The sequence below is a fragment of the Glycine soja genome, chromosome 19, assembly GCF_004193775.1.
Source record: "Glycine soja cultivar W05 chromosome 19, ASM419377v2, whole genome shotgun sequence".
NCBI classification, from domain to species: domain Eukaryota; kingdom Viridiplantae; phylum Streptophyta; class Magnoliopsida; order Fabales; family Fabaceae; genus Glycine; species Glycine soja.
This window is the reverse complement of record NC_041020.1, coordinates 45,825,359-45,850,457: the sequence shown is the minus strand read 5'-3', so window position 1 is coordinate 45,850,457 and position 25,099 is coordinate 45,825,359. Positions and strand designations below refer to the sequence as shown.

Genomic DNA, 25,099 nt, shown 5'->3' with positions numbered 1-25,099 from the left:
AATTCTGTTGATAAGGGGTTATAATTATATTGAAATCATGTAGAATAAAATACTTGAATTTTGATTTAGGTAATAAGTTAAGTTAGAAAACAAAATGATGGTAGAAAAGACATGAAGGTTTGGAAAAGGGCAGGAAAGTAAATTGAGGAATGAATGAATATTTGGAAGGGAAGGGGCAAGTGTAGTGTATGAGAACATGGCAGGAGCAAGGAACATGATTGGTCGCACATTAGGCCAACCTTGACAAGTACCCCCACCACCTCACCTCCCACCAACCGCGCGTGAGCTGTCAGAACGTGCCGCTTTCACACCATCCAATTTCTTCTCTTAATTTCTATTTTCCTTCCAATTAAAATATCCTATTTAAAGCATTTCAATCCCCTATTTTATTTTATAAATAATTTAGTATCGTTTTCAAGAAAAAATATTACATGAAAAAAAACATAAATTTTATAGTACTGTAAAAGAGTTATTATTTATATAATTTTCATTAATTTTTAAGTTTAATTAAATTATATTAGTAATTTTTTTTACATTGTTAGCTAATCATAAATTGTGATATGATAAATATTTATTGAATTTTATAATAATTAATCTCTTCACACATAATATCATTTCAATTAATTTACACTCTTTTGAAAAAATTGTTATTTTAGTTAGTCACATAAATTTGTCAATAATTTATATTATTCTTCTAAAATTATCTTTATTATTGTTGAAATTAATTATTTTTTGTCATCATGACATTGGTATATAGTACTAATAGGTTTTATTGGTGACTAATTCCGCTAGAGAACATGAGAGTCTCTCTTCCCAATCATATTTTTTATCCATAAAACTCAAATTCATGATCTTATTTTAAAAGACTAAACTCATTCTCACTTTAACCAAGAATAATATAACATAAAAAATGATCCATTGCTTTATAACCAATTTAAAGTATATATTTTGTAAATCAATTTTTTGTCAATGAACTCAAAAGAAAACATATATTTTTTGTTAGAGAAAAAGAGTTATAGACTAATAGGATAAAAAATGTCAATGAAGTTTAACTTAATTGGTTTAATAGAGTGTCTGAATTATTCTAAACATCTAACATTATTTTTTATTCTTATTGATAAAAAAAGTGTAAAATTTTTTACACAATCATTCAATTACCATTTAATTTACTATATATGGTAAGTTTGTTGACTTTTAAAATAATTTTTTTAAAGTAATTTAAACGATAATTTATGATTGAGTGATAATATAAAATAATTTTACACTTTCAATACATAAACATTAAACTCTAATTTTTATCCTACTCAAATAGTCAAATGTTCATTTTTTTTTCAGTTGACCATTTAAATTAGCTCATTTGATTTGCATGGATAGGGTAAAGCTTTCAAGTCCTTATGTTATAGGCTAGTTAATTGACCACACTAAATTTAGCATGTAATTTATGATTGAGTGATAATATAAAATAATTTTACATTTTCAATACATAAACATTAAACTCTAATTTTTATCCTACTCAAATAGTCAAATGTTCATTTTTTTCAGTTGACCATTTAAATTAGCTCATATGATTTGCATGGATAGGGTAAAACTTTCAAAGTCCTTATGTTATAGGCTAGTTAATAGACCACACTAAATTTAGCATGTAAAATTGATTTTTCTTTTTGGTTTTTTGTTAGTTATTGTTTCTTTAGTCTATTTTTCTTTTTCTTAGTTACACTATAGATATGTGTGTCATTAATATTTATTGTAATATAAATTACTCAATATAGTTTTTATATAATTTATATTTTAATTGTAATTGAATTTCTTACAAGAATTTAATATTTCTAATTTATGGCATAAATTTAAACCTATATCAAATATTTATATCTCATGGAGAAAGAAATTATTCATATAAAAATAAAAATAAATAAATATCTGTTGCACAAGGAAAAAATATGTATTAAGATTTGGAGCTAAATTGTTTGAACTTTGAAGTGTGTTTTTCAATGCATTTATCCAAACAGTAAAAAGAATAGTACCTCAACAATGTCAGATGTATTTGACTAGCATTTTATCATCGCGTTTATCCAAAGCAAGCTATTATTGAATAATCCAAAATTAAACTATAATGCAAAAAAATTAACATTACAAAATTATCTCATATTATATGTATTAATGGTTATTTTTTTAAGGTATTACTCTTTTTTTAATTTTTATTTTTTTATTTGTAAATATAATTTTAAATATTTTCAATTAATTTATAAAAATTTAATAATAATATTGAAAAATAATTTACTTGATAAAAATTATTGACTTAAATATAAATTATTATTATTATTATTTGGATTTGAAATCGAAATAATTTCAGACTTAAATATATTTTTTTCTTGATAGATAACAAAATTTTATTTTTTATTTCCAACAAAAAAAATTGTTGTTGATCCCTAATAAATTTAAAATTTTATTTTTGATTCCTAAAGCGCTATCTAAATCATTTTATGATCACTATTGGTGGTGAGGAAGCGTTTGATAGGAGTCTATAGGCATCATTATTTTTTATTAAATTCATACTAAGATTTTTTTTCATGTTTAATTATAATTAATTTGGTTTGGGAGGTACCACGTAGGACTGTGCTAAACCTAAAAAGAATATAAATTAGATTGTGTTTGACCTATTTTGACCAATCCATTTTGTCAGCTTTAATTTATTAGTATCTTAGATATGTGAAATTCAATGAATGAATGAAAGGTTAAGTAACATAATTAAATAAACATTAAAATGTAATGTGAGAAATGACGTGCATAAAAAAAGTAGGCCATAATCAAATAGATAAAAAGTTTAAAAGAAGGGATCTTTATTCTGATTTAAGTTAAGGCATAAGAAGGTAATGGGTCCTTTCAAAATAAATGGAAACAAGAACGAAGATTTCCAATCTTAATACAAATCCCGTACTTTATGTTACAAAATTGTAATGAGTAGGCCCCTGTAATTGTGAATAACAAGCTAAAGCATCAAATATTAGAGAGAAACATGTTTAAGTAGCAGGAATTTAAGATAATATGAAGACAATGTTAATAAAGAATCATGTAGTTGATAAAGTTCACAATATATATTAGATACTACAAACCACCAAGAAAAGCAAAGGAGGAGATTATGAGGAGAGGAAAAAGTATTAGTTCGTTAGGTGACCTTCGATAGCTAACCATGGAAGTAACAAGTGTAACGACAGCACTCCTCTTATATGTGATTCGATTATGAAGCTGGGATATTTGACCAAGTGATAGACAATAAAAAAAAAAGGCAATGGTCACCAAATCCATTAAATATTTCAAGACAAAATTGAGGCCTGGTTTGTACATAAAAGAGATTTTTTTTTTATCAGCTAAGAAACTACTATTATAAAGAAAGAGGATAAGGGTACAAGGAGTACCCTACCCTTACACAGTTTAGGACAAAATTACAAGCCACAAAATGTAATTAGAGTAAAACTACATGCCATAAAAGAGAATATTAATCCTAATTTGAGTAAAATTCATAATTAAAAAATCCTAATTGGAGTAATGATCCCCACTTAATTTAAGAATTTCATAATTAATCAGACAGCCAAAATCTCACTCATTGATCTGCCAGAACTTATGACCCATATATATTGACAATTACTCTCAAGCCAACTTCGGATAATGAAAGGGGATATGCACTATCACTCAACCTTCATGTAGGCATCATATTTTTGTTAAATGTTGATGTCCAGTCCACATGTTTTCTTTTATTATATAATGGAAATCACTGCAAGTTGAATTTTGTCCAAATCTCTATCCATTTTATACAAATTTTGTCCAAATCTCAAATAATTTTCCAATTACTGAAGGCCAAAAAGAAAGAGAGTCTAGTTGTGAAAGATTTTGGTTAGCTTGCAATAGTTTATATATTTAAACATCCTTATTTTCATTGACATTAAAGGAGAGAGGGAGAGAGAGAAAAGAGACAAGTGGCAATGATAATTTAAAGAACAGCATATAGCCATATGCATACCAACAAATTGAAGGCACTGACTAGCGTTAAGTGGACCTTCCATTGTCCTCATCCAAAATGCTCGAGGATATGTTGAAACTTGAAAGAAAACGTAGTCAAAAAGCCTGCGTGGTATGTTTCTCAGTATAGAAGTACATATGCAGTGAATAATTGATTTGATGCCACACACTTGACCAAAATTGGATCTGCAAACGTGTGAAGGATTTTTGCTCCCATTTTAGCTTTTTTTTTTTAACCCGATGCTGTAGTTTCCTTCTCACCGGGTCAGTTCATTTTTGGAAAAAAATGATACCTTCTATGGTATTTCATGTCAAACTCGAGATTGAACTTCAAATCTTAATTAATGGATAAAAGTGTCAAATCACTATTTTAACAATTTTTTATTAACATTTTTTTTTTGTTTTTTTTCTAATGAGCTATGAGAATAATAAATCCTAGTAAAATGTCATGTATATTTAAATTCATAATTCTCATTTTTTTAATAATAATAAAGTATTCTCACTTGATATACTCACTATGCTTTAATGGTGCTGTACCTTATTTTCTTTTTTGTCCTTTGGAGTTTTCAGCAGTTCCCCCAAATTCTTCAGTTTTTCTTGAGGAGTGAGGACTACAAACAATTGTAGTATAATTTTTTTGTGCATTTTCTTGATAATGTTTTTCAGTTTGTTTTTGAATCGGAATAAGAGGTTGAGACTGATAATTGTGAGAATCTCTAGTTAATGCTTATGCTCAATGAAATCATTAAAAAAAAAACAAACAAAGAAAGGCTTTTTTGATGTTTAATGGGCAGAGAGGAAAGAGGAGAAACAAGTCATCTTAATTTAATGATAAAATCTTGATCTTTAGATTAAGGTAGAATAGAGAGATAGAATTTACCAATTTGGTGTAGGTATAAACTTTGAGTCCTACTGTCTACTGTTAATTATGTCTCTCACACACACAATTCTTATCCAAAAAATCGTTATGAAGATACATTGACCATGGCCAAGTTATAAGATTGAGACAGAGGATCATTTAAGATTGTGTTTGAATAAGCGGATTTGGAAAGTTTGCAATTTTTCTTTTTTCTTTTCCTTCTTTTTGACTTTATTAACTCAATTTTAGCCATTGATCTTAAATATTAAATTGTAAAGATTTAAAATTGAATTGATTAAACCGTTTCCCCTTTTATATATAGGTTGTTTTACATTATAATTCATATCTATAACATTTGGAGGCGAGACAGAAATAAAATTCAGATAGTGATATTTTTGACATTAGGCAAACTCATTATAATCCTTTAACCCTAAGTGTTAAGCATGACAAACACTACTTGAAAAACTCCCTCTACCAACTCCATTATCAAGAATCATCAGTTCATGTTAAACTTGTTGATATGAATTGTCCTAACCATAATGATGCATTCAACACTCTTAAATGCTGGCCTGGATGGAATTTAGAGGTCACCAAGTTGAAACCCAAAAGTTTGATATGAATTTTCCTCAAAAGCAATTAATTTCACCATATCTTGAGGAAAAGGAATAAAAAACGTTTCCACTTTTTCTCAACACACTAATAGTGCCTCCCTAAATCCAATACTAAAATCAGTGTCACCCTTTAAACCGTTTTGACTGAAATCTGCATTGCCTCTCTGCATCATAGCCACGAATTCATTGTAGTCTATTCGGCCATCCTGAAAGGGTAAAACATGAAAATAACAACGTCATAAATTTATTTTAACATAAATTTGAGCTTATGAAGGCCACTTATGACCTAACACCTTATACGAGAATCAAACATCCGAACAGCAAAGAAAGCATTGTTTAGAATGTTGGTTTACTTTTCAGTCATAATTTTCATCTTGATGAGGACAAGGGTTACTTCTACATAGTTACCGTCACCGATGTAGGAAAACGGACAAGGGTTACTTCTTAAGAGTCTCAGAGGCATACACGTTGGGATTTCATTTGTCAGATACCAAGCATTAAATTACGTTACTATAAAATGTACTGACATTATTCTGATCAGCTTCTTGGATCATTTCCTCCAAGCAGACATTCTCCATGCCAAATTCTTTACAAGCTTTTAGAAGCTCATCTTGAGAGATGTAGCCACTTCCACTTCTATCAAAAAATGAAAAAGCAGCAACTAAATGATCTTCTCTTTCAACTTTGTTTAAATGTAATGTTGCAGCTATGAATTCTCTGTAGTCAATTGTGCCACTGTTGTCAACATCTGCCTGCGATCAGAATTATTTTTTTTTTAAAATGGAACAAATGGATTATAATTTATAAGGATGTGCTACTAAAACTGGTTAACACTACCTTTACCATTTTGGTTTCTATTTACAATTTTACTTTTCCCTACTTGCATAAGAATGTTTGACTAAATGATACTCAGAAATCTTTCCCTTGTAAGACTAATCATAAAGAATGGAATTAGAAACACTAACCATAATATAGGTCAAGTTACAACTTGAACATGTGAAGTCCAATAGGACTACTTCTATAGTTCTACACACATAATAAGAGTCATACCTCCTAAAACAATAAGAATCTTAATATTCTATCAGGAAAAATTGTTTGGCCGAACAGGAAAAAGAGAGAAAATGTACGCTTATTTTGTGACATTAAGGAAATTTAAGATAATTCTGTACTAATACTTACAGCTTGCATTAGATCCAAAATTTCTGGTTCACTGAGATTAGCACCAAGCATTTTCAATCCAGCCTTAAGTTTTTCTAAAGTAATATGACCACTGTTGTCTGTGTCTATCATCTTAAACATTACTTTCAGTTCAAAAATTTCTTCTTCTGAGAGATTCTCTGCAATAACCTATAGAGATAACAAGGAAAATATTATGAGTGCACGATTTGACAATTCCAAATGGAAGTATGTTGATATATTCTACTTTGCTAATAGAAGTTATGGTGCAGAGTTTATGTCTTGGAAAAATAACTTACTCTAAGAGCCATTTTTTTGAGCTTGCTCATTACAGAATACTGCTTCAGGCGACTCAAAACTGCAGAATCAAGAGGCTTGTCTGGAGCAACTCCATCAACCTGAATCCAAGGGTGACCTGCAAAGAATCAGCACATTATCATTTACAAGGTGGTAACAAAACCTTCAACTTCTATGATTTTGTGACAATGACAATTCACTAGTCAGAAAGTCTGATAAAATGCCTAATATTTTGTCCAAAATCTTAATACAAGATATTCCTTCTTATAGTGTGTTTGATAAATTGAAAAGATCTAACAGCTCAGCAATTTTAGTGATGAAAAATTAAGCACTGAATAATTAATTTTTTAAAAGATTTTCATAGTAACTTTGTATGTGTTGAAGGTGTATCAAAGTAAATTATCAGCAATTAAAAGAATAATAAGGCCATACTAAAGAAAATATGAAATGTGTAATGGCATGCCAGATGTGGCATTGAAATGTGTTTCACTAGCATCTAAATGGAACATGAGTACAGAAACTTACGAAGAACTTCATGTGCTGTCATCCGTTTTCTAGGATCTCTAACAAGCATTTTCCTAACCAAGTCTTTAGCACTTTCAGAGATATTAAGCCAAGGATCTGAAGAGAAATCAAGATCACCATGCAAAACTTCTTCAAATATCTCTTGCTCCGATTCTATCACCAAGGAAAATATTTTTTAGAACCAGGAAAAACAATAAGGAAATACAAACTAAGAAAAACGATTGTATCATTCAAGGGCTAGATATCTGAAGAACTCTTACCACCCCAAAATGGAGGTGTTCCGCATAAGAGAATGTATATGATCACACCTGCACTCCACACATCAACTTCTGGACCATAATGCCTCCGTAGAACTTCAGGTGCGATGTAATAAGGACTTCCAACCACGTCCTTAAAAATGTCTCCTGTAAATTAAGATTGTTAGTGACAAAGACTCATAGCAACCATGTAAGTAGAACAATGCAGGAAATTTTAGTTTTTCAAGTAATTATTTTGAGGGAAGCATCAGCTACAATTTATTTCTTCAGGAAAGCTCTGCATGTTCTCATATCAAACTATTTTAAATAAAATAATAAACTAACACAGACTCAATATCCTAATATTTTATTTATTTTTATAAATATTATATAACTCTCTTAAATTTTTAAATAAAAGAAATTAAATAGTAAATTAACATGCACTTACCATCTTAATCTTTTGTTTTTTTTATAAATATTAAAATTATATAACAGTCCTAATTTAAAAATAAATGTCTCTTTTTTTCCCCCAAAACATCCTTCCAAAGAGACGTTAAAGTAAAAAAAAGGTAAGTTAACTAATTAATTACCTCCCAAAACAAAAAACAAACGATGGCAGAAGGAAAACAAATATTGATTAGACAAGCAGGGAAAAAGAAAATGAACATTTTAGCCAAACCTGGTTTGAAGAAAACAGACAATCCAAAATCTATGGCCTTAAGAGTAGACTCTTCATTCCCATCAACGAAAAGAAAATTCTCAGGCTTAAGATCCCGATGGATCACTCCAAGGGAGTGGCACCCCTCTATAACACTGACTATAGTCCTTGCAAGTTTAGCTGCTTTTCTCTCTGTGTAATGCCCCTTTTCCACTATCCTATCAAACAGTTCACCCCCTCCACACAACTCCATCACAACATAAACTGCAACACCATCCTCATAAGACCCTTTGATTGATATCACATTAGGACACCCTTCCAAGTGATGCATTATCTCAATCTCCCTCCTCACATCCTCCACATCATCATCCATAGCCAATTTCACTTTTGGAATGGACTTGCATGCATACTTTTTCCCAGTGGCTTTCTCAGTGCATAGGAATGTTGTTCCATATTGCCCCTTCCCAAGCTCTTGTCCCAAGTTATAGTACTCCTTAAAGTTACCATTTTTTCTCTTCAAAATTGACTCGGCTTGAAGCCCTATTGGTAGCCTCTTAACTTTGTGAGGCATTTTTTGTATTTGCCTTATTTGTTCCCCTGAAGACATGTTAGTCTCTTTCTGGTGTTTATTGGTTGGAAGTGGAACTGGTTTCAGCTTCATCTCCTCATTGTTAATTTTCACTACAAGTGGTGGCTTTTCTTGAACATTCTCTAGAAAATGTGTGTCTTGAATTCTACTCACAATTGAAGGTGCATCAGAAATTTCTTTGACACTTGTTTGATGAAGCCACCAGAATGAACTCGGAAGAACATAGGGAAATAGTGCATCATTTGAGGTTTTCGATCCGAGACAATTGTTTCCCATCATGCACTTGTCACTGTTTTTGCATATAAGAAACAAGAAGCAGGTGAAGCCCCGAAATCAGATTCGAATTTCTGCACCAAACCCACTATAGCCTAAAGCGAGCATATGAACATTGAAGGGAAAATCAGTGGAGATTTGAAGAAGAAGTAGAATGATTCGAATTAATGAATGAAACCCTTTATGGAAACGAAAATGGACGAGGAAAAGAGGTGTAAAAGGATAATTTTGAAGGCGTAAAAGTGGAAGTTTTCAAAGGAGTGAAAGTTGTAAACTAGAAGGTGTGAGACAGAGTCCGAGTGGGAATTGTTCGCGTTGAATAAGGAAAAGGATAAGAGAAAGTGTTGATGTTATATAGATGGAAAAGATCGTGTGCAATCTCTTGTAAGCAATTAAAAAAATGGAAATTATTCTTTCATGATGAGTGAGGGGAATGAATGATCCTTCCATGATGACTTATTAGTTTTTACACATGGGAAAATGTGTATTTTTTTCCTAGAAATTAAGTGAAATGAATCAAATTGTAGTATTAAAGTTTGTGTATATTTAAGAAGAAAGAGAGAGATAAAGATGTGAGAATTTAAGGTCCCAATGGGTGAGAGTGAGAGGGATTAGGTACGACAAAAAGGAGGGAAGGACAATGAGCGGGTGACAGACAGTTACCTGTGTTTATATTTCTGTTAATGGAGAATGTTTCAAACGTTGGAGGAAACGCGTGCGAGCGAGGCAATCCAATGGAAATGAAGGGATGCCACGTGTTGACTGTTGAGTGAATGTTTCAGACTTCTTTATTAAATTTTGTGAATAAAAAAAAAATCATAAGAGAACAGAATCAAAAGTGGCAAGCAAAACTTTTGGACAAAAATTAATTATAAATAAAGTTAATAAATATCATCTTCATGCTAAAAAAAATAAGTACAGTTGCACGTGACCATGGTCTTGGTATTGGCACTCTTCTTCCGGTAGGGATTACTTGTGTGAGGGAGGCCTCACTGGAATGGAAGGCACTAATCCTCCGGCCATCGCCGGTTTCTTTCTTTATAATAAAAAAATGTAAATAACATAAATAAAGTTTTTTTTATCATCATAAACATATATAAAGTTATTCAAGGCTTGTCTTGTGCTTATTTTTTAAAGGTTTTTTTTTGGATAAGATTAGAAACCTATACTATACACATGTAATAGTTTTACCTTGCTTACGAAGTCAAGAGTTTAAATCCAACATGAACTTCAAAAGATTAAATAATTTCAGAAATTTGTATGAACCGAATAGTTTTTTTAAGAAATTTTATTCCGTGCTTGGTTATTTTCCAAGTTATTTTAAGAAGGGATAAAAAATATAGTTTTAGTAGCATCAATTTTTAAAATTAATTTTAAGTACAAATAAATAAAATTTCTATTAAAATTACAACAATATTCCCTTTTTGTAATAAAATTTTTCACTTATAATTACTTAAAATGTAACAAGACCAGAAAAATAATACCTTAGCAAGTACTAGTATGTTGCTTTTGGGTTAAGAAAGAAGAAAATGGGAAAAGGTTGCCGTTCGATTTTTCATGTTAATAAAAACTAATATTTGTAAAAAAAATGTTGCTTTTGGGTACAAAGTATTAAGTTTCAAATGATTAATAAATAACTTTCTTTTAAAATAAATATATTTTTTAACAAACAATATAAATTATAATCACCCATGTAAGTTGTATGATACATTCTTAAAGATAGGATAACTTTTCTATATACTTCTCAATGTCTTTCTTGCTTTGTATCACATGCTTTTGATTTTTTGTCAAAATAAAATTGTATTTTTCCTTTTTAATTCGTTATTCAAATAAAGAATCTTTTTATTTTTCTTATTTTTTTGAATGATTCTTAATTTCATTAAGTAATATTTAATTTTATTTAAATGAAATTAAATATAATGAGATATATACAAGTCACTATTAAAAATATTATATTAGCTGTATTAATTTTAAATATTTCAGAATAAATTTTTGAATGCCTGTACTTTTTTATTTAATATTTTTACTATCAATAAAGTAATCTTTATTAATTAAACTTATCTTTTGTTTTAGTTTTAAAGTTTATATTTTATGGCTTTTAATTTAAATTTACAAATATTCATGCAATATACGTAATATATATTAGTTATTAATATACAAAAATGTAAAATTTACTTGGTCCTCGATGTTCAATTTGATCAATTCAAATACGTCATCATCGACACAAAGGTTGACAAATCCATCTGGACATACTTTTGCAAGTGACCCATTCAGTACCAGTCAGTAGTATTGGTTAATAAATCTAAATCAAAAATAAATAATGACCATTGTATTCATCAACTCTTTCATGATTTAACAACAAACAACACGTCCTTAAAAAAAAAAAAAAAAAAAAAAACCTAACATCACGTTATCAAATGAAAATGTTTTTATATTATCAACGAATCAAAATGAAACCCTTAAAATTAACAGTTTAATTAACAGAAAAAAGAAAAAGGTAAGGGGACATGAACATGGATTTTACGAGAAAAAAAGTCAAACAGATAAGTGGTGCCGCATTAGCTTCCATTAGCAACTGAACGTTCTGAACGTGTTTTTTTACTTCTTCAGAGGAACAAAGTTACTAGTCGATTCACAATTTACTTAAAATTATATTTGTTTTGTTGTTACCGTATTTTCATTTTATTTAAAATAGATTTTATTTTTAATTCTGAAAATAAAATTTTATTATTTTTATTTTTTATTTGTTTGAGAAAATAATTTTATTAAAAATATTTTCAAAAATTCAACAAAATATATTTCCATCATCATTTTTTATTTTCGATAAAAATAAAAACAGGAAATAACTAAATGAAAGAGCCCCTTAATCATTCATATCGCCTATAACTGAGTGTAGGGGAAGATATAAATTGGGTCACACGCTCCATCAGCCACAGCTTAAAGAAAAAGAGTAAAGAAACATTTTAAACAGCTGCCAACGATGCAGAGAAGCATATATTAGAGGACTTGCTTGTGGTTCAGATGTTAACAATTTAATACAAAACTAAGAAAACTTATTTTATATCCAGGGCATATTTAAAGTTTAAACATCTTTAGCCATTGCAACAAAATCAGTATCTCCTGATTCATTTTCGTTGGATTTAGGATAGGTTTCTGGCCGACGATATTCTTCAATAGGTATCCCTCTCCTCACAGAGGGCACTGAGGATGACTCTGCATCAAAAGATGCTTGGAGACTTAGAAAAAACATCAAAAAACCCATTCTTCATTTATTCAGCTGTGTCGAAGAAACGACTGAGACCACCTAACAGGTTACGTTCCATGACTTCAATATCATTTCGTAGCCCAGGGAAATCAAACACACCACCGTCAGATGAGCTAAATGGAACAGACCTTCCTTTAAGTACCTCATCTGTGATATCCTCTTCAGTATACTCTTTGTTTGATTGCAACATTCAGCAGGCCTGGAAAGTGTGAAAGGTAAAAAAGAGATGAAAATTTGAGTCACATTTGAAAAAGAGTGAAAGTAATACGACTGTTACAGAGAGACAGTAATTGGATAGTCCAGCCATATTCTCAAATAATCTCTTAATGCCCAAACATTAAAATCAACCTATAAAGAACAGAATCTTTTAAAAATCCATATGAAAATACTCCAATGGAGCACCTCTAAAAGGCTGTGCAACACCTAAAGCCTGAAAACTGGAATCAATTAAAGCACATGCACTGATGCACATAAACATACTAGTGCACCCACATACAAATAGAGATGGGTCCATATCATAAATTTGAATGGAACCAAATCATGCCCTTTTCGAATAACCTTCTCCATAAGCACTTAAAATGTAAAATGAATTGAGCTTCACCCATGAGGCATAAGTTAAAATCAACTTATGCTCCTCAGCTTTTGGAGAAGTTGGATGGGAAAACTTCTATAAAATTAATTGAATAAGTTGATTTAAACTAATGAGAGAAATTCAATTTATTTTACCTTCTTATTTCTTCTTCTGAGTCAAAGCCTAAGTGGGGTACAAAGGTTCTTATAACTAGGGCTGCTTGGCCATCAAATATCAACTGTGCATAGTATGGACCAACTCACTGATGACAAGTTCAATTGCAAGAATCCTGTGTGTGTGTGTAAGTGTGACTGGAAGCATTCCCTTTCCCTCCACGTTCCCAAACAAAACATTATAGCAATTTGATTTTCAGTTGAAAGAACAGACAATTAAAATCAATTGAATCTTCCACTTCTAATATGGTTATAAGTCCTCTATTTGTGAGTCATGATAAGAAAATAATTTGACATCCAACAATGTAACAAGAAACAATTCATTATTCTATAATATTACGAAGGCGATTATATGGTTTGTCATGATAAAAAAAACTAATCATTCAAATTATATCTTAAAACGACTAAACAAACTAGATTTAAAAAACTAATCTGGCCATTACATATTTACATAGTATGTCTTACTCTTACCCACTTTCACCCATTTACCATAGTCATATCAAATAACAAGCCATTTTCACCTGGTTTTGCATGAATGCAGATAGATGAAATCAAAATAAGTTGGAGAGAAATAGAATAGGAGATTCAGGACAAATTATTATTTATATTGAATTGAGTTTTATGACAATCTTGGTTATACATTTAAGCTTCTGTTTTGATCAATAGAAGAACAGGACTGACAAACAAGGCCTTCATTACAAATCATTCTCAAGGCTTTTTATAAAACTCAGTTTGCCTCTTTTAAGAATTTTCAACCATGGCCTTAGATACATGTCAAGGTCATTGTGAAAGCTTCATAACAATTCAGTTAGTTTTATAGATTTTCTACAAGTCGATTTTAAGCGAATAGTACCTGCACCTTGTGACTTACCAACTTATCTTAATCCTTGTGACTTACCAACTTATCTTAATCCTTTAGAAAAGGATATATATACCACTGTCATACGCCCATAGATAGCTCTAGAAGATACAACAGACTTTTTGGACATTTTTCCCTTGAAAATCCATACCTCGAGGCTTTACACTAATTCTTAAACGGAGCAAAGATGTCAGTGCATCCGTTACCAATTATAACCCAGATTTTGATTCAAAACATTCATCAAATTAGTTTATCATTAAGGGAAAAAAATCCACACACGGTAGGCTAGAATTCATAGCAAATCTCTTCCTAATAACTAATCAATCAATCGTATTTTATAGGGCATCAGATTTGAGAGTATTGACAAAATATTATTTTTTTTAAATAAGTGAGAAAGAAGAGGAAAAAAGAAGTATCACTTTCCGATGCAATTCCTGAGAATCTCTTCGGTTTTCTCGCACTTTCTGACGAACTTTCCAGATTCGACCTCCTCTGTTCTGCACTAAGATTTCACAAGTTCCGAAGACACATCGCGTCTAAGACCATCGCTGATGTCATCCCTCCAAACCCACCCCATTTTTCGCGCTTGCAACTTGCGCACCATATCTGCTTTTAGGGTTAATAATCTGTCGTGGAACCTGACTTATTAGATTTAGTAGAGTTTTCTGTAATCATCTTTTTTTTTTTTTCATCAGCTTGAATGGTGATCTTGCTTATGCTTAAAAAAAAAAAAAATCAAATCCAATATCATCCCGATCGATGCTTTATTGAATTTTAGATAAATTTATATATTAAAATTAAGGACACTGACATCAATGTTTCTTTTGAAGATTGAATACAATATATCATTTTTTTTTAGCATTTAAAACTTCTTTATAAAAAGTAAATGATTTAATATTTTTCAAACAAATAAATTAATTAAAGTAGAAGCGATGTCATTATAATATTTTCAAAAAGTTTCATAGTGACAAAAAAAAATGAAGAGTATGATGTGCAGTTTGAAATTTTTTTAAAAGACACTAATATAAATTACTCATTTAAATATTATTTTTTTATGCAAGTAATAAAACATAAATTCAAAAATTATTTTGAAAATGATTAATTGACAACAATATTAACTTATTTTAGTTAATAGAATATCATTTTATTAGTATTTTTAAATATGCAAATAAATTTCTTTTTTATTCCTTACAAGTATCTTCTTTCCTACACAATTATGCTCGAATAATAATATTTGCATGCCACGAGAATTTAAATTTTGCTTTAACATGTTGTGATATCAACTTTTAATATTAAAATGAGTTTAATTTTGATTATTTTTTTTATATAAATTCAATATATTCAAGATTTTAAGCATAAATAAATTTGTAAAAACTTTTTCATATTAAAATCAAGTAATTAATCTTAGCGTTAATCTTACAGACTATGCCTTCATCACTATGCTTTGTAAAAAAATCAATTTTATTTTCTTAGCATTAATCTTGAAATTCTTGGTAATTTTCGTAGTTATGGTCCTTCTAAATTTTATTTTACAGGAATAACTGAAAAGGTAAAAATAAAGACAACAGTCCCTAACAGAATGTAGGTTTAATGTTAACACAGGTTAATGGCTGTAGTTTATAACAGGGTTACCTTACCTTACATGATATTCCAATAAACAGGTTAGAAATTATAATGGACAAGTATCACCACATCATTTTAGTTTCCAAGCCTTCATATAGGATGCCGCCATGGAAGCACGGTACGAAACCTACAACAGAAAGAAGCTGTCTTGTATTTGTATCCCAAATGCGTAAATAGCTATCCAGGTCCTGAAAAGAAAGATTATGATGAGACATTAGGCTGGGCATGGTAAACTGAATTGATAACATGAATTTAATACATTTTGATCAGACCAAGAAACAATGAATCACTTTTCATCCAGGTAAAAGGTGATCCAGTAACTACACGCCCCATACTTTTTGGATGAGCTTCAGGAGCAAATATGCAAAAGGTAGATATTGGAAAATAGTGCTCGCCGCATGAAGCTATCACAGGCAGCTCCCTGACTATGGATCTGATGCTTCCAGAGCATTTTCCCAAAAAACATCCTAGCATTTTTCCTGCAATAAAATTATTTGTTAAAATAATTAAAAAAACAACCGCATACAAAAAGGTCAACAAAAAGACAACATCAACCAAGCCTTTTTCTGACTATGGTCAGCTCCATGAATCAAACAACACCATAATGTTTTGTTGTTAATCATGTCTAAAGATAAAATATTGACTTCTAATTAAAGAAACCTAATTAATGAAAGAGCAGCATTCACCAGCATAGAGGTTACACAAGGCAACAAAATGACACTTTAAAAATCACAAAAATGTAAGCTCATCTTAGAATGTCGGCTTGGATCTAACTCTATTTTGATATTGTCTCTAACTGATGCGGAATTTGAATTTTTCTCAATATATCCCCTCACACCTAACACTTTTTGGCTTAGTGTGCGTGGACAATATGGTGAATGATCCTTTAATGAATATGGACTTGAGTCTGACTCAATCTCAAAAATTAGCTCATGGGATAAGAGTTATCCTCCACTTATATATTTTATCTTGATCCTGTCTCTAGTCGATGTGAAACTTGTATTTTTTTCAATAGCTATATTTCTGGGATAGGTACCTCATTATCTTTAGTTTAACCAAAACTAAAACCCACACAAAAATTTCACTGAAATTTGCCCTCAATAAAGGTAAATACAAGCATGATTGCATTTTGTTTCGCACGGACTAAAATATGAAATGTTCAAGCTGTGAATTAACTTCCAAACATTTGGAAATCACACTTTTCAAGTTTATATCAATTGCTACAAAAAGTGCATGTAACTCACCCATGTGAAATGCAATAAATAACTAAAGTACAACATTGTCCAAAAGAAAAAATATTGTATAGAATCAATAAATATCCATATACATAATAAACAGGACTTCAATGAAGTAAATACTAAATAGTGTCCAAAAATTTTACTCACAAAAGATAAGGAATATCAAGGAAAAAACAGGTCACTGTATAATATGGGAGCAAGTTAAACAATGCTATAATCACTGTCCTTAAATTATGACAACTTTCCCATGACGTTGGCATACCTGTGTCATCCAACTCATCTTATATCTTATAGATGAGTTTGTGTTTGACAAAAAAACAATGAAGTGTAAAAAAAGACAACATTTTGGCATTACATACAGGGTAAGAGTTGCGAACGATCATTGATACAGCAGTCACAAATTCAGAAGAATGAGGGTCGCCCCATCTCTCTACGACCTGAGGAACACCTTGTTGCTTATCACGAGCTTCCACAACTAACAACACAAGCGGAAGAAAGATAAGAAACAGAAAGTAATGATGTGCTAAGAAAAAGGACATGCGAAAAGTCATCACCTTTGATGAGACCAAGTGCGTCGGACGATTAGAGCACGAAGCGGAGGACAACCGGAGCATTCCACGGTGCTTATACACACAAGAACAAAGCGGCGCCAAAGCCGAAATTGAAAGGGATGCGTGAAATGTCAAGGGTATTTTGGGGGTTTAATTTTATTTTAATAGACTATATTAAGGGGTGCAGGAAGTAACAGCCTCAAGGGAGCTCCTGCTTCAGAGACAAATTGCATTTAAATGGCAATTTTAGGGGCTTCAACACGAGATTTTAACTCTTTTAATCTATATTTTAAGCTTTAATTATTTTGTGTGTCCTCGCACTCTTACCAAATTTTCTATTAGTCCCTTGAACTATTTTTTGTTTTAATTGAATATTTGAATTTCTTATTTTCAGTTAATTCCTTCCATCTAATTTTCATTATAAAAAAATTAATCACATACACTGTGAGATTATTTTTTTTAATTTCAACTTTTAATCTCTGTTGATCAATTTAGTGCAAGTATTATTTTTTTTACATTATTTGACTCTATAGAAGATTGAAATTCTGTATAAATTTGTCTTAATTAATTTAATTGTGCTTACAATACATTCTAAAAGTATCAATCCATTATTTGCACTTCTAATTAAGTGTCTATGACTAATTTGTATCAACTATTAAATCGGAGGATCCAATTGAAAAAAAAAATATATGTTTAGAGATTCAATTAAAAGAAAAAAAAAAACAGGACCTAATTAAAAAAATTGTAAATATATGAAACATTGGGATCAATTTAACTTATCTTTAATTTTAATTTAAAATTTAATATTTTTAAAAGAAATTATTAATGATTAAAAAATATCATAACACAATATAAATTATTATTACAAATCTAAAATATAATTTATATTTCTCTTTCATCTTTTCTTAGAGAAAGAGGAAGTCATTCTTTCGGAATTTATGATAGTGTTTTCCAAATTTCTATTTAGGTTTCATCAAAATAACACTTAGAAGGCGTAGTTCCTACTTCCTTGCCACCGGCCTAACGTGAGCATACCATCCTCATTCCTTTTCCTTTTCCTTTTCTAATATTCAAGACCTTGACTTCAAAACATCCATAGGGATCATCGAATTAGTGAATGGAGGATTAAAAATCACACCCTGTATGCTAGGAACAAAATAAAACTTAGTTAATTATAATTATAACATTCATAGACTACGCAGTCTACCTTAACTAATCAATCATACATTTCTAAATAAACTTAATTCTAGAGATAGATTGAGCATAAAAAAAATACTAATAATAATTTGACATTTTAGTAGAACAATAAGGGACAAAATTAGTCCAAACCCGGTACCTGGTCCCTTGGCAAGTGGACCTCATGCCTCTAAATACCCTATTTTCTTGTTATTGGCTTTCACACTTTTCTCTTCTTAGTTAATGCATAAAACAACAGTATCGATACTTTATCTCCCTGGTTGACTTTTTCAGGTCATCTGAAGACATATCTTGGACTGCATCACTGTTTAATTGCTTGTTATCATATATTGTTTGGTCCAGAGTTGTCCCATTTTTCAAAGAATATGAATCAGCCTGGTTTGCTTCCATTGGTCTTGAAAGATTCTGCTCTGGTGAAGCTGGTACTACTTTCTTATAGTTTACTTCCTTGTTAGCATTTGTTCCTGTGTGTCTGAAGGAACCAAAAAGAATAAGAGCATCAGTTAAATACATATTCATAATAAACCACACTCTGAACTACTTGGCTTATATTGCATTAGATGTTCACAAAATATTATTCAAAAATCTTTGTTCCTTTAAACAAGAGTTGGAGTAAACTAAATCACCTGAAGCTTTGTATCGTCCCAGGTTCTTCTAAATTTTCCTCCAGCATATTGCTGCTTGATACTTTGACACTAACCTCATTTTTCAAACATACTTCAATAACTTTTGCAGAATCTGAATCAACTGTGCCACCATTTTCCATGCAGTGGAACTCTTCACCAGCAGAGTTTAAAGTGGACCCGAGGGAATGAAATCCACATTCTCTAACCACTGAAATAACCCTCTCTATTGTTTCTAGAGCATTTCTCACATCTGAGCGTATATATGCATTCATTCTGTCCTTCAGTACACTCTTTGTACCATCTTCCTCAACTGGAAGGTCATGCATTTTGTTGACATCCATCTCAATCTCAACAATCTCTTCACTATCTGTTTCTACAATCTCACCATTTTCCTTTCCCATCAGTACACTTAATGAATTACCTTCCTCGATTGGAATGCTAAGTACCTTATTGACATCCTCTTCAATTTGCAAAATTTCTTTACAATCTGCTTCAACAACTTCTTCACTACCTGCATCTAAAGTCTCTCCAATGTAATTATTTGAACACTGGTTGCTGCTATCCTCACAGGTTACATCTTTTGCCTCATCCTCACTTTGAACAAGTTCTTCAGTAGGAACAATGCTTGCATCTTGCTTAAGCTCTTCCCCAGCCATAGCCTTTGATTCCCTAGTGCTTAATAGAGCTTCGTGTATTCTAACATACAACGTGTCCTCCAAAGCCTTGCTGAAGTCTTTGTCTTTATCATTGCCCATCATAGAAGTTACTGCCTATAACAATATGAGAAATTGGTAATTGTTAAAAGGTGATGAAAAATAATAATATAACAATGCACTGAATGCAGTATACATGAGCAAGCAGAAAATGGTAAATAAGCTGAAACCTATCTTCTAACAAGCCATTGCAAATAAAGTGACTATAAGTTCATAAGCCAGGGCAAATTCACATTATTTAGTACTTCATTTTTAAGTAATAAGAAGTATTTAGTTCTGTGTCAATTGTCAAATACTCCTTACAAGAGTCTTTCAGACAATCATTAGCAAGAATCGAGTTAAATACATGCTACAATTAAAGAATCCATATTAATGAGTATGAATGCTATCCTTTTTTCTTTTTCCATCTAATCCTGATTTCCTTGTGATAAAGTAGCTCTCTTATCAAATAATATTAACAACAACAACAATAACAATAAAGAATCGATGAAGCTAATGATATGTAGAATTTAAAACATAATTCTTTCTGCCTTACATTTACTTATAATTTGTACATTTGTTTTTAAAAGAAGTTGATAATCTTATTATCAGTTAGATGCCAGAAAGTAGAAACAAAGTCAATATTGGTTGATGCTTAAAATAAATCTGAAAAGAATCTTCCACCTTCTGATAAAGCCTGAAACCACTGCCGATGAGCTGCCTTGAAATGAAATTTAGGAGGGTTGGAGGTAGAAAATCCAGCTTTAAATCCAAATTTGCTATTATCCTACAAAATTTGACAAAAAAATTTAAGTCTCGAAATAAGGATTGCTGACCAAAATCCTTTTTCATTTTTCACCACATGTTGGAAGTTAAGCAAAACAATTAGTCTATAAACTAAAGCCAGTTTAATTAGTTTAATAATATTACACTAATGATGACAAATCAATATAAATATCAATTATATTAAGAAAAAGGGAATTAAAGAAAAATAAATAAATGAAATATAAGAAATATATATAAATGTAATTATATTTTATTTCATTTCATATATATTTTTGTACTCATTCTAATTTTTTTAAAATATCATATTCACCTATAGTGTCTTGAGAAATTCTATAGTACTTCTGGAAATTTAAGCTCAGTCATCAACTATTGTGTGCAAGCTCAGTCAACTATTGGCGTAAAAAACAATTATACCAAAACTCTTAGATTCCTTTGGTACCATAGCAACCTTCATTGTAGATTGTAGATTACTCAATACTTGTACTCATATTTGGTTTTCCCCTTCGATCTCCACACTCCAAGTTACTTCTAATTTTTTTAGTACTTAAAACTCACCGAAAATAACTTCTTTCTGATGTCACCTTTTGCATAGCATAGCCTCCCACTAAATCAATTCTCACGACATCCTTTGCTTCAGGAATTGCATCCTTGTTTAAATTATCAGTTTTTGACTCAGAGACCTGAAAGCAAATAAAACACACATTTCTTGAAGCTTAGATCTAGTTTATAATTAGCTTTCTTGAGAAAAAAAATAAAAAAAGGGCCTAGGGTACTACCGTATTCAAAAGAATAACTACTAAGTCATCTTGAAAGTACTCAAACAGATAATAATGCACTATAGCCTCCCTTGTAGATAGTGGCCATGGAACCTTCATCCTTTCTTCCACAATGAGCATTATAAGTATTCAAAAATGAAGGCTTTTAGCATGGTCAGTGACACTAAAAATTAATTTTTTTTAATTGATACAGGTAAAGACAAACCTAACTAGTGATATTTGTTCCCCAATTTGGACCCTTTGCAAACGATCAGATACTAAAACTTTGAAACTGGGAAGAGTAAACTGAGGCCACCTGAAACAATGAAAATTGTGAAAAGGGTATCAGCTAGAAGTATCACTGAAATTTTTAAAGTGATCCCCTAACATAGATTCAAATAATTTCTATGCTATACAAAAATAATGTCAAAAGGATGCAAACAGCATAGCGCTTGTAACTCTAATATTAATTAATTGGTATGACTTCAATTCGAACCTTAAACAGAAAATTAAAAGCACACATTGCAATATGATTCGTACCATTTCTTGTAGAGGGGGGTCTCCCATGAAAGGCATAAAGCTGTAAATGTAACGAAGGTTAACATTTCACATGTCAGTACCAAAAAAAAACGAAAATCCACATGTTAAAATCATGACATGGCCTTTGTTGTTAAACTAAATAAAAGGACGATGCTAAAAATTTTGGCTCATTATAACTTGACTCACAAAGATCTAGAGGCCCATCTACATAGCCTTCAACTAGCAATGTATGAATGGGAGTTCCCTCTGGTCCTTCACGATACATAACACGAAACTCTTCATTATCCTGTTTTAACTGTTGAAAGAACTAAAATCAAAAACTTCCTCGAGAAGTTGATTGAACAACTCGTGTATATCTACTGCCCAAAGCATAAGCAGCACTCAAAATATAAATATTACACAAGAATGCATCAGTGCGTTGAAATATCAGTAGGTAAATCACTGAAGCAAGAAGTTGATCAGCCAATGTAAATTTTTTATTTCTATTAAAAGAACTCAGCAATTAGGTAAATAAGGACAAAACTTAGACTTAATTCTAGTAGGTGTTTATGATGGTCTTTTTAATCAAAATTGGAGTTTTACCTCGTTAATCAGCATAATCAAAATTCGCATTAAATGTCAATATAGATTATCGAGATAAAACTTTAATTCTGATTTGATAACAATACATAAAATAATGTGAAATTGTATGTAAGTTTTGTCTGGTAAATAAGCCAGGAAAGTTCAAGATCTAAGTCAACGGATGATGATCTAAATAATTCAATTGAAATATCAAGAAAACAAAAATAGATAGCTTACTTTCCAATCAGCGTGTGATGTACTACTAGATCCTCCACCATTGTCTCCAGAAGCACTTCTCAACATATCAAGAAGGTTGCATAACTCTGTAGTCTTGGTTTCAACTTCTTTCTCATTACATCCTGCAAAACCAAATATAGAAATAATAATAATAAAGATAAATATAATTACATAACTACCTAAAATAACAATACCTGTCACCTAGTACCTTTTTTTTTCTGCCGAAGAGCTCAAAGCAAATAAGGGAATGCTATTACCTTCAATTTCCACTTCTGAAGAACGTTGGAGTTGACTTTTGACAAGCGTTTTGAGTATCTGTTCATTTGTCAGATCAGGTAAGGCAAGGGTGTTGTCCAACCTTTCCCGATACTGCACAATGTTTCCTTTTTTCACCATCTCTATATCTCTAAGGAAAAAAGAACGAGCCTTCTATCAGAAAGTCATGTGCTAAAACAACCATTAATGTTATAATAATTCTAAGATTCTGAACTTAACATTCTCCAAAAACAAGCCATCTATTAAGGTTAAATTCAATTTCGCATTTCAACGAAGCAGAACAAAAATAGCATATTATATGCATAAGTCTATGACACATCCATTTGAAGCTGTGAGTCTTAGCTACCACTGTGCACCAATAAAACTCAGAAATAAATAAGTATTGAAAATTTTGAGCCAGTCGTCACCAGAATTTGGACACACACACACACCAAGAAAGATGGGTGGCAAAAATTAACGAAGCCACGTGAGCAGAACCAAACTCAAGGACTATTCATCAGTTCCAATTCATGGCTATAACAGAGGCGCTAATATCCAATCCAAAGAAGCAAATTATATTGAAACAAACCCCACTTACACGAAACTTTCGGTGGATCACTTGTGGTTTTTAATACGAAAAAGCTGAAATTTGCATCGACCCAAGAGTAACTCAATTGTCCTTACCATTTAGAGAGGAGACGGAGTTTTCTGAAGTGAAAGCACCCATACGGAGGCCAGCAGACATGGGAACAACCAAACCAAGTTTAATACTATGAGGAACACTTGTTTTTTAACAATTACTGTATGGTTTGCTCAATCAATCAATAAATATATATATATATAAAAGGAGGAATTAAGTTACTATATGGTGTGCTCACTTTTTTAATTATTTATTATAAATCATACTACATCACTTCATATTTATGATTTTGTAGTTTTAATAAATTTTAATTAATAAAAGTAAATATGTATAAAAGAAGAAGTTATAGTATTGTGTGAACTGTGAGACCAAAAGATCATGAAGTCCCAGCTAATTTCAATGAGATATAGTACAATACAAATATGTTATTAACTATTTTTCTAAACTAAAAGTGAATATGATTATGAAATACGTGGAGATATTATTTTAGCTTAATAAATGATTTTGTGTTTGAATCTTGAATACATGATTACATCTTAAAAAGTGAGTTATAAAGTATTCTGATTTCTGATAGTGTTGTTTTTGTCGTTTTTATGATATGTATGGATTATTTATGAAGATCCGTTAAACATCCTTTTTGAAGAAGATATCGTCTTTGGTAAAAGGAAAGGCGTATGAGAAGAGGGATAGGTGAACGTGGGGATTGCAACTGCACAGACCCCAGAGGTGGAAGGAAGGGTGAGACTTGACAGTGAGTGAATGGTTAGTCCTTGTAGTAGTAGGACCTGGTGCAGATCAAGGGTGTGACGTATCATAGTCAATGAATTGAATTCAGCCAAGGTAAGGTGAGGTTAGGTTGGTAGTTGCAATTCTAATAAAGATAGTAAGACTCAGACAACGTGGTGAGACGTATTGGCACAATAGGTGGTGTATGAATCAGAACAAGACAACAAGCAACGTACAATGCACGTGTCTGTCTTTCTTCCCCCAAATTGGAACACATAATCCAATTACAAATATATATTGTTTAATTGATGTTTTTATTTGGATCTTAATTATTTTGTTTTACCTGATCGATCTATCTTTAAAAAAGACAATATCTTTAATCACAATTTTATGCTAAGTTGGTGATAAAAAAATATATCAGCTCATTATTGTAAATTTCTTGTACCTATGATATGAATATAAATAAATAAATATCGTGCTCAAGTTAGTAATCACTTGTTGAACAGTCATAAAGCTAAAGAAAGACTAAAAAAATCCCAATGATTTATTACTCCAATGCATAAATA

General features: G+C 30.9%; 2 protein-coding genes and 1 pseudogene across 3 annotated transcripts; all 3 read right to left on the bottom strand.

Moving 5' to 3' along the window:
- Positions 1 to 5,237: 5,237 nt before the first annotated feature.
- Positions 5,238 to 9,704, bottom strand: LOC114399392 (calcium-dependent protein kinase 26-like). The gene is made up of 7 exons (XM_028361577.1): positions 8,398 to 9,704; positions 7,743 to 7,886; positions 7,483 to 7,635; positions 6,960 to 7,075; positions 6,664 to 6,831; positions 6,012 to 6,236; positions 5,238 to 5,690 (listed from the first exon to the last, which is right to left on the bottom strand). The coding sequence occupies exons 1-7, from the start codon at positions 9,242 to 9,244 to the stop codon at positions 5,562 to 5,564; spliced, it is 1,782 nt and encodes a 593-aa protein (XP_028217378.1). The 5' UTR covers positions 9,245 to 9,704; the 3' UTR covers positions 5,238 to 5,561.
- A 2,495-nt stretch (positions 9,705 to 12,199) lies between these two features.
- LOC114398030 lies at positions 12,200 to 14,844 on the bottom strand (annotated as a pseudogene).
- A 3,878-nt stretch (positions 14,845 to 18,722) lies between these two features.
- Positions 18,723 to 23,986, bottom strand: LOC114398071. Of its 2 annotated transcripts, none has more exons than XM_028360205.1 (11): positions 23,766 to 23,986; positions 23,170 to 23,318; positions 22,913 to 23,034; positions 22,301 to 22,409; positions 22,115 to 22,154; positions 21,801 to 21,890; positions 21,596 to 21,695; positions 21,375 to 21,499; positions 20,718 to 20,820; positions 19,342 to 20,111; positions 18,723 to 19,187 (listed from the first exon to the last, which is right to left on the bottom strand). In XM_028360205.1, the coding sequence occupies exons 2-11, from the start codon at positions 23,306 to 23,308 to the stop codon at positions 18,935 to 18,937; spliced, it is 1,851 nt and encodes a 616-aa protein (XP_028216006.1). In that variant the 5' UTR covers positions 23,309 to 23,318; positions 23,766 to 23,986; the 3' UTR covers positions 18,723 to 18,934. The 2 variants fall into 2 exon arrangements, with proteins under 2 accessions (XP_028216006.1, XP_028216005.1); XM_028360204.1 differs by having other exon boundaries at positions 23,852 to 23,986.
- Between the last annotated feature and the right edge of the window lie 1,113 nt (positions 23,987 to 25,099).

Excerpts from the sequence above, each read along its gene's own strand:
- LOC114399392 (XM_028361577.1), bottom strand. The coding sequence starts at position 9,244 with ATGATGGGAAACAATTGTCTCGGATCGAAAACCTCAAATGATGCACTA. Across the intron at positions 7,887-8,397 it reads GTCTGTTTTCTTCAAACCAG|GAGACATTTTTAAGGACGTG; the intron begins GTTTGGCTAAAA and ends CTTAATTTACAG. Across the intron at positions 6,832-6,959 it reads TCAAAAAAATGGCTCTTAGA|GTTATTGCAGAGAATCTCTC; the intron begins GTAAGTTATTTT and ends TTATCTCTATAG.
- LOC114398071 (XM_028360205.1), bottom strand. The coding sequence starts at position 23,308 with ATGGTGAAAAAAGGAAACATTGTGCAGTATCGGGAAAGGTTGGACAAC. Across the intron at positions 23,035-23,169 it reads TTCAGAAGTGGAAATTGAAG|GATGTAATGAGAAAGAAGTT; the intron begins GTAATAGCATTC and ends TTGGTTTTGCAG. Across the intron at positions 20,821-21,374 it reads TCAGAAAGAAGTTATTTTCG|GATAATAGCAAATTTGGATT; the intron begins GTGAGTTTTAAG and ends CAAATTTTGTAG.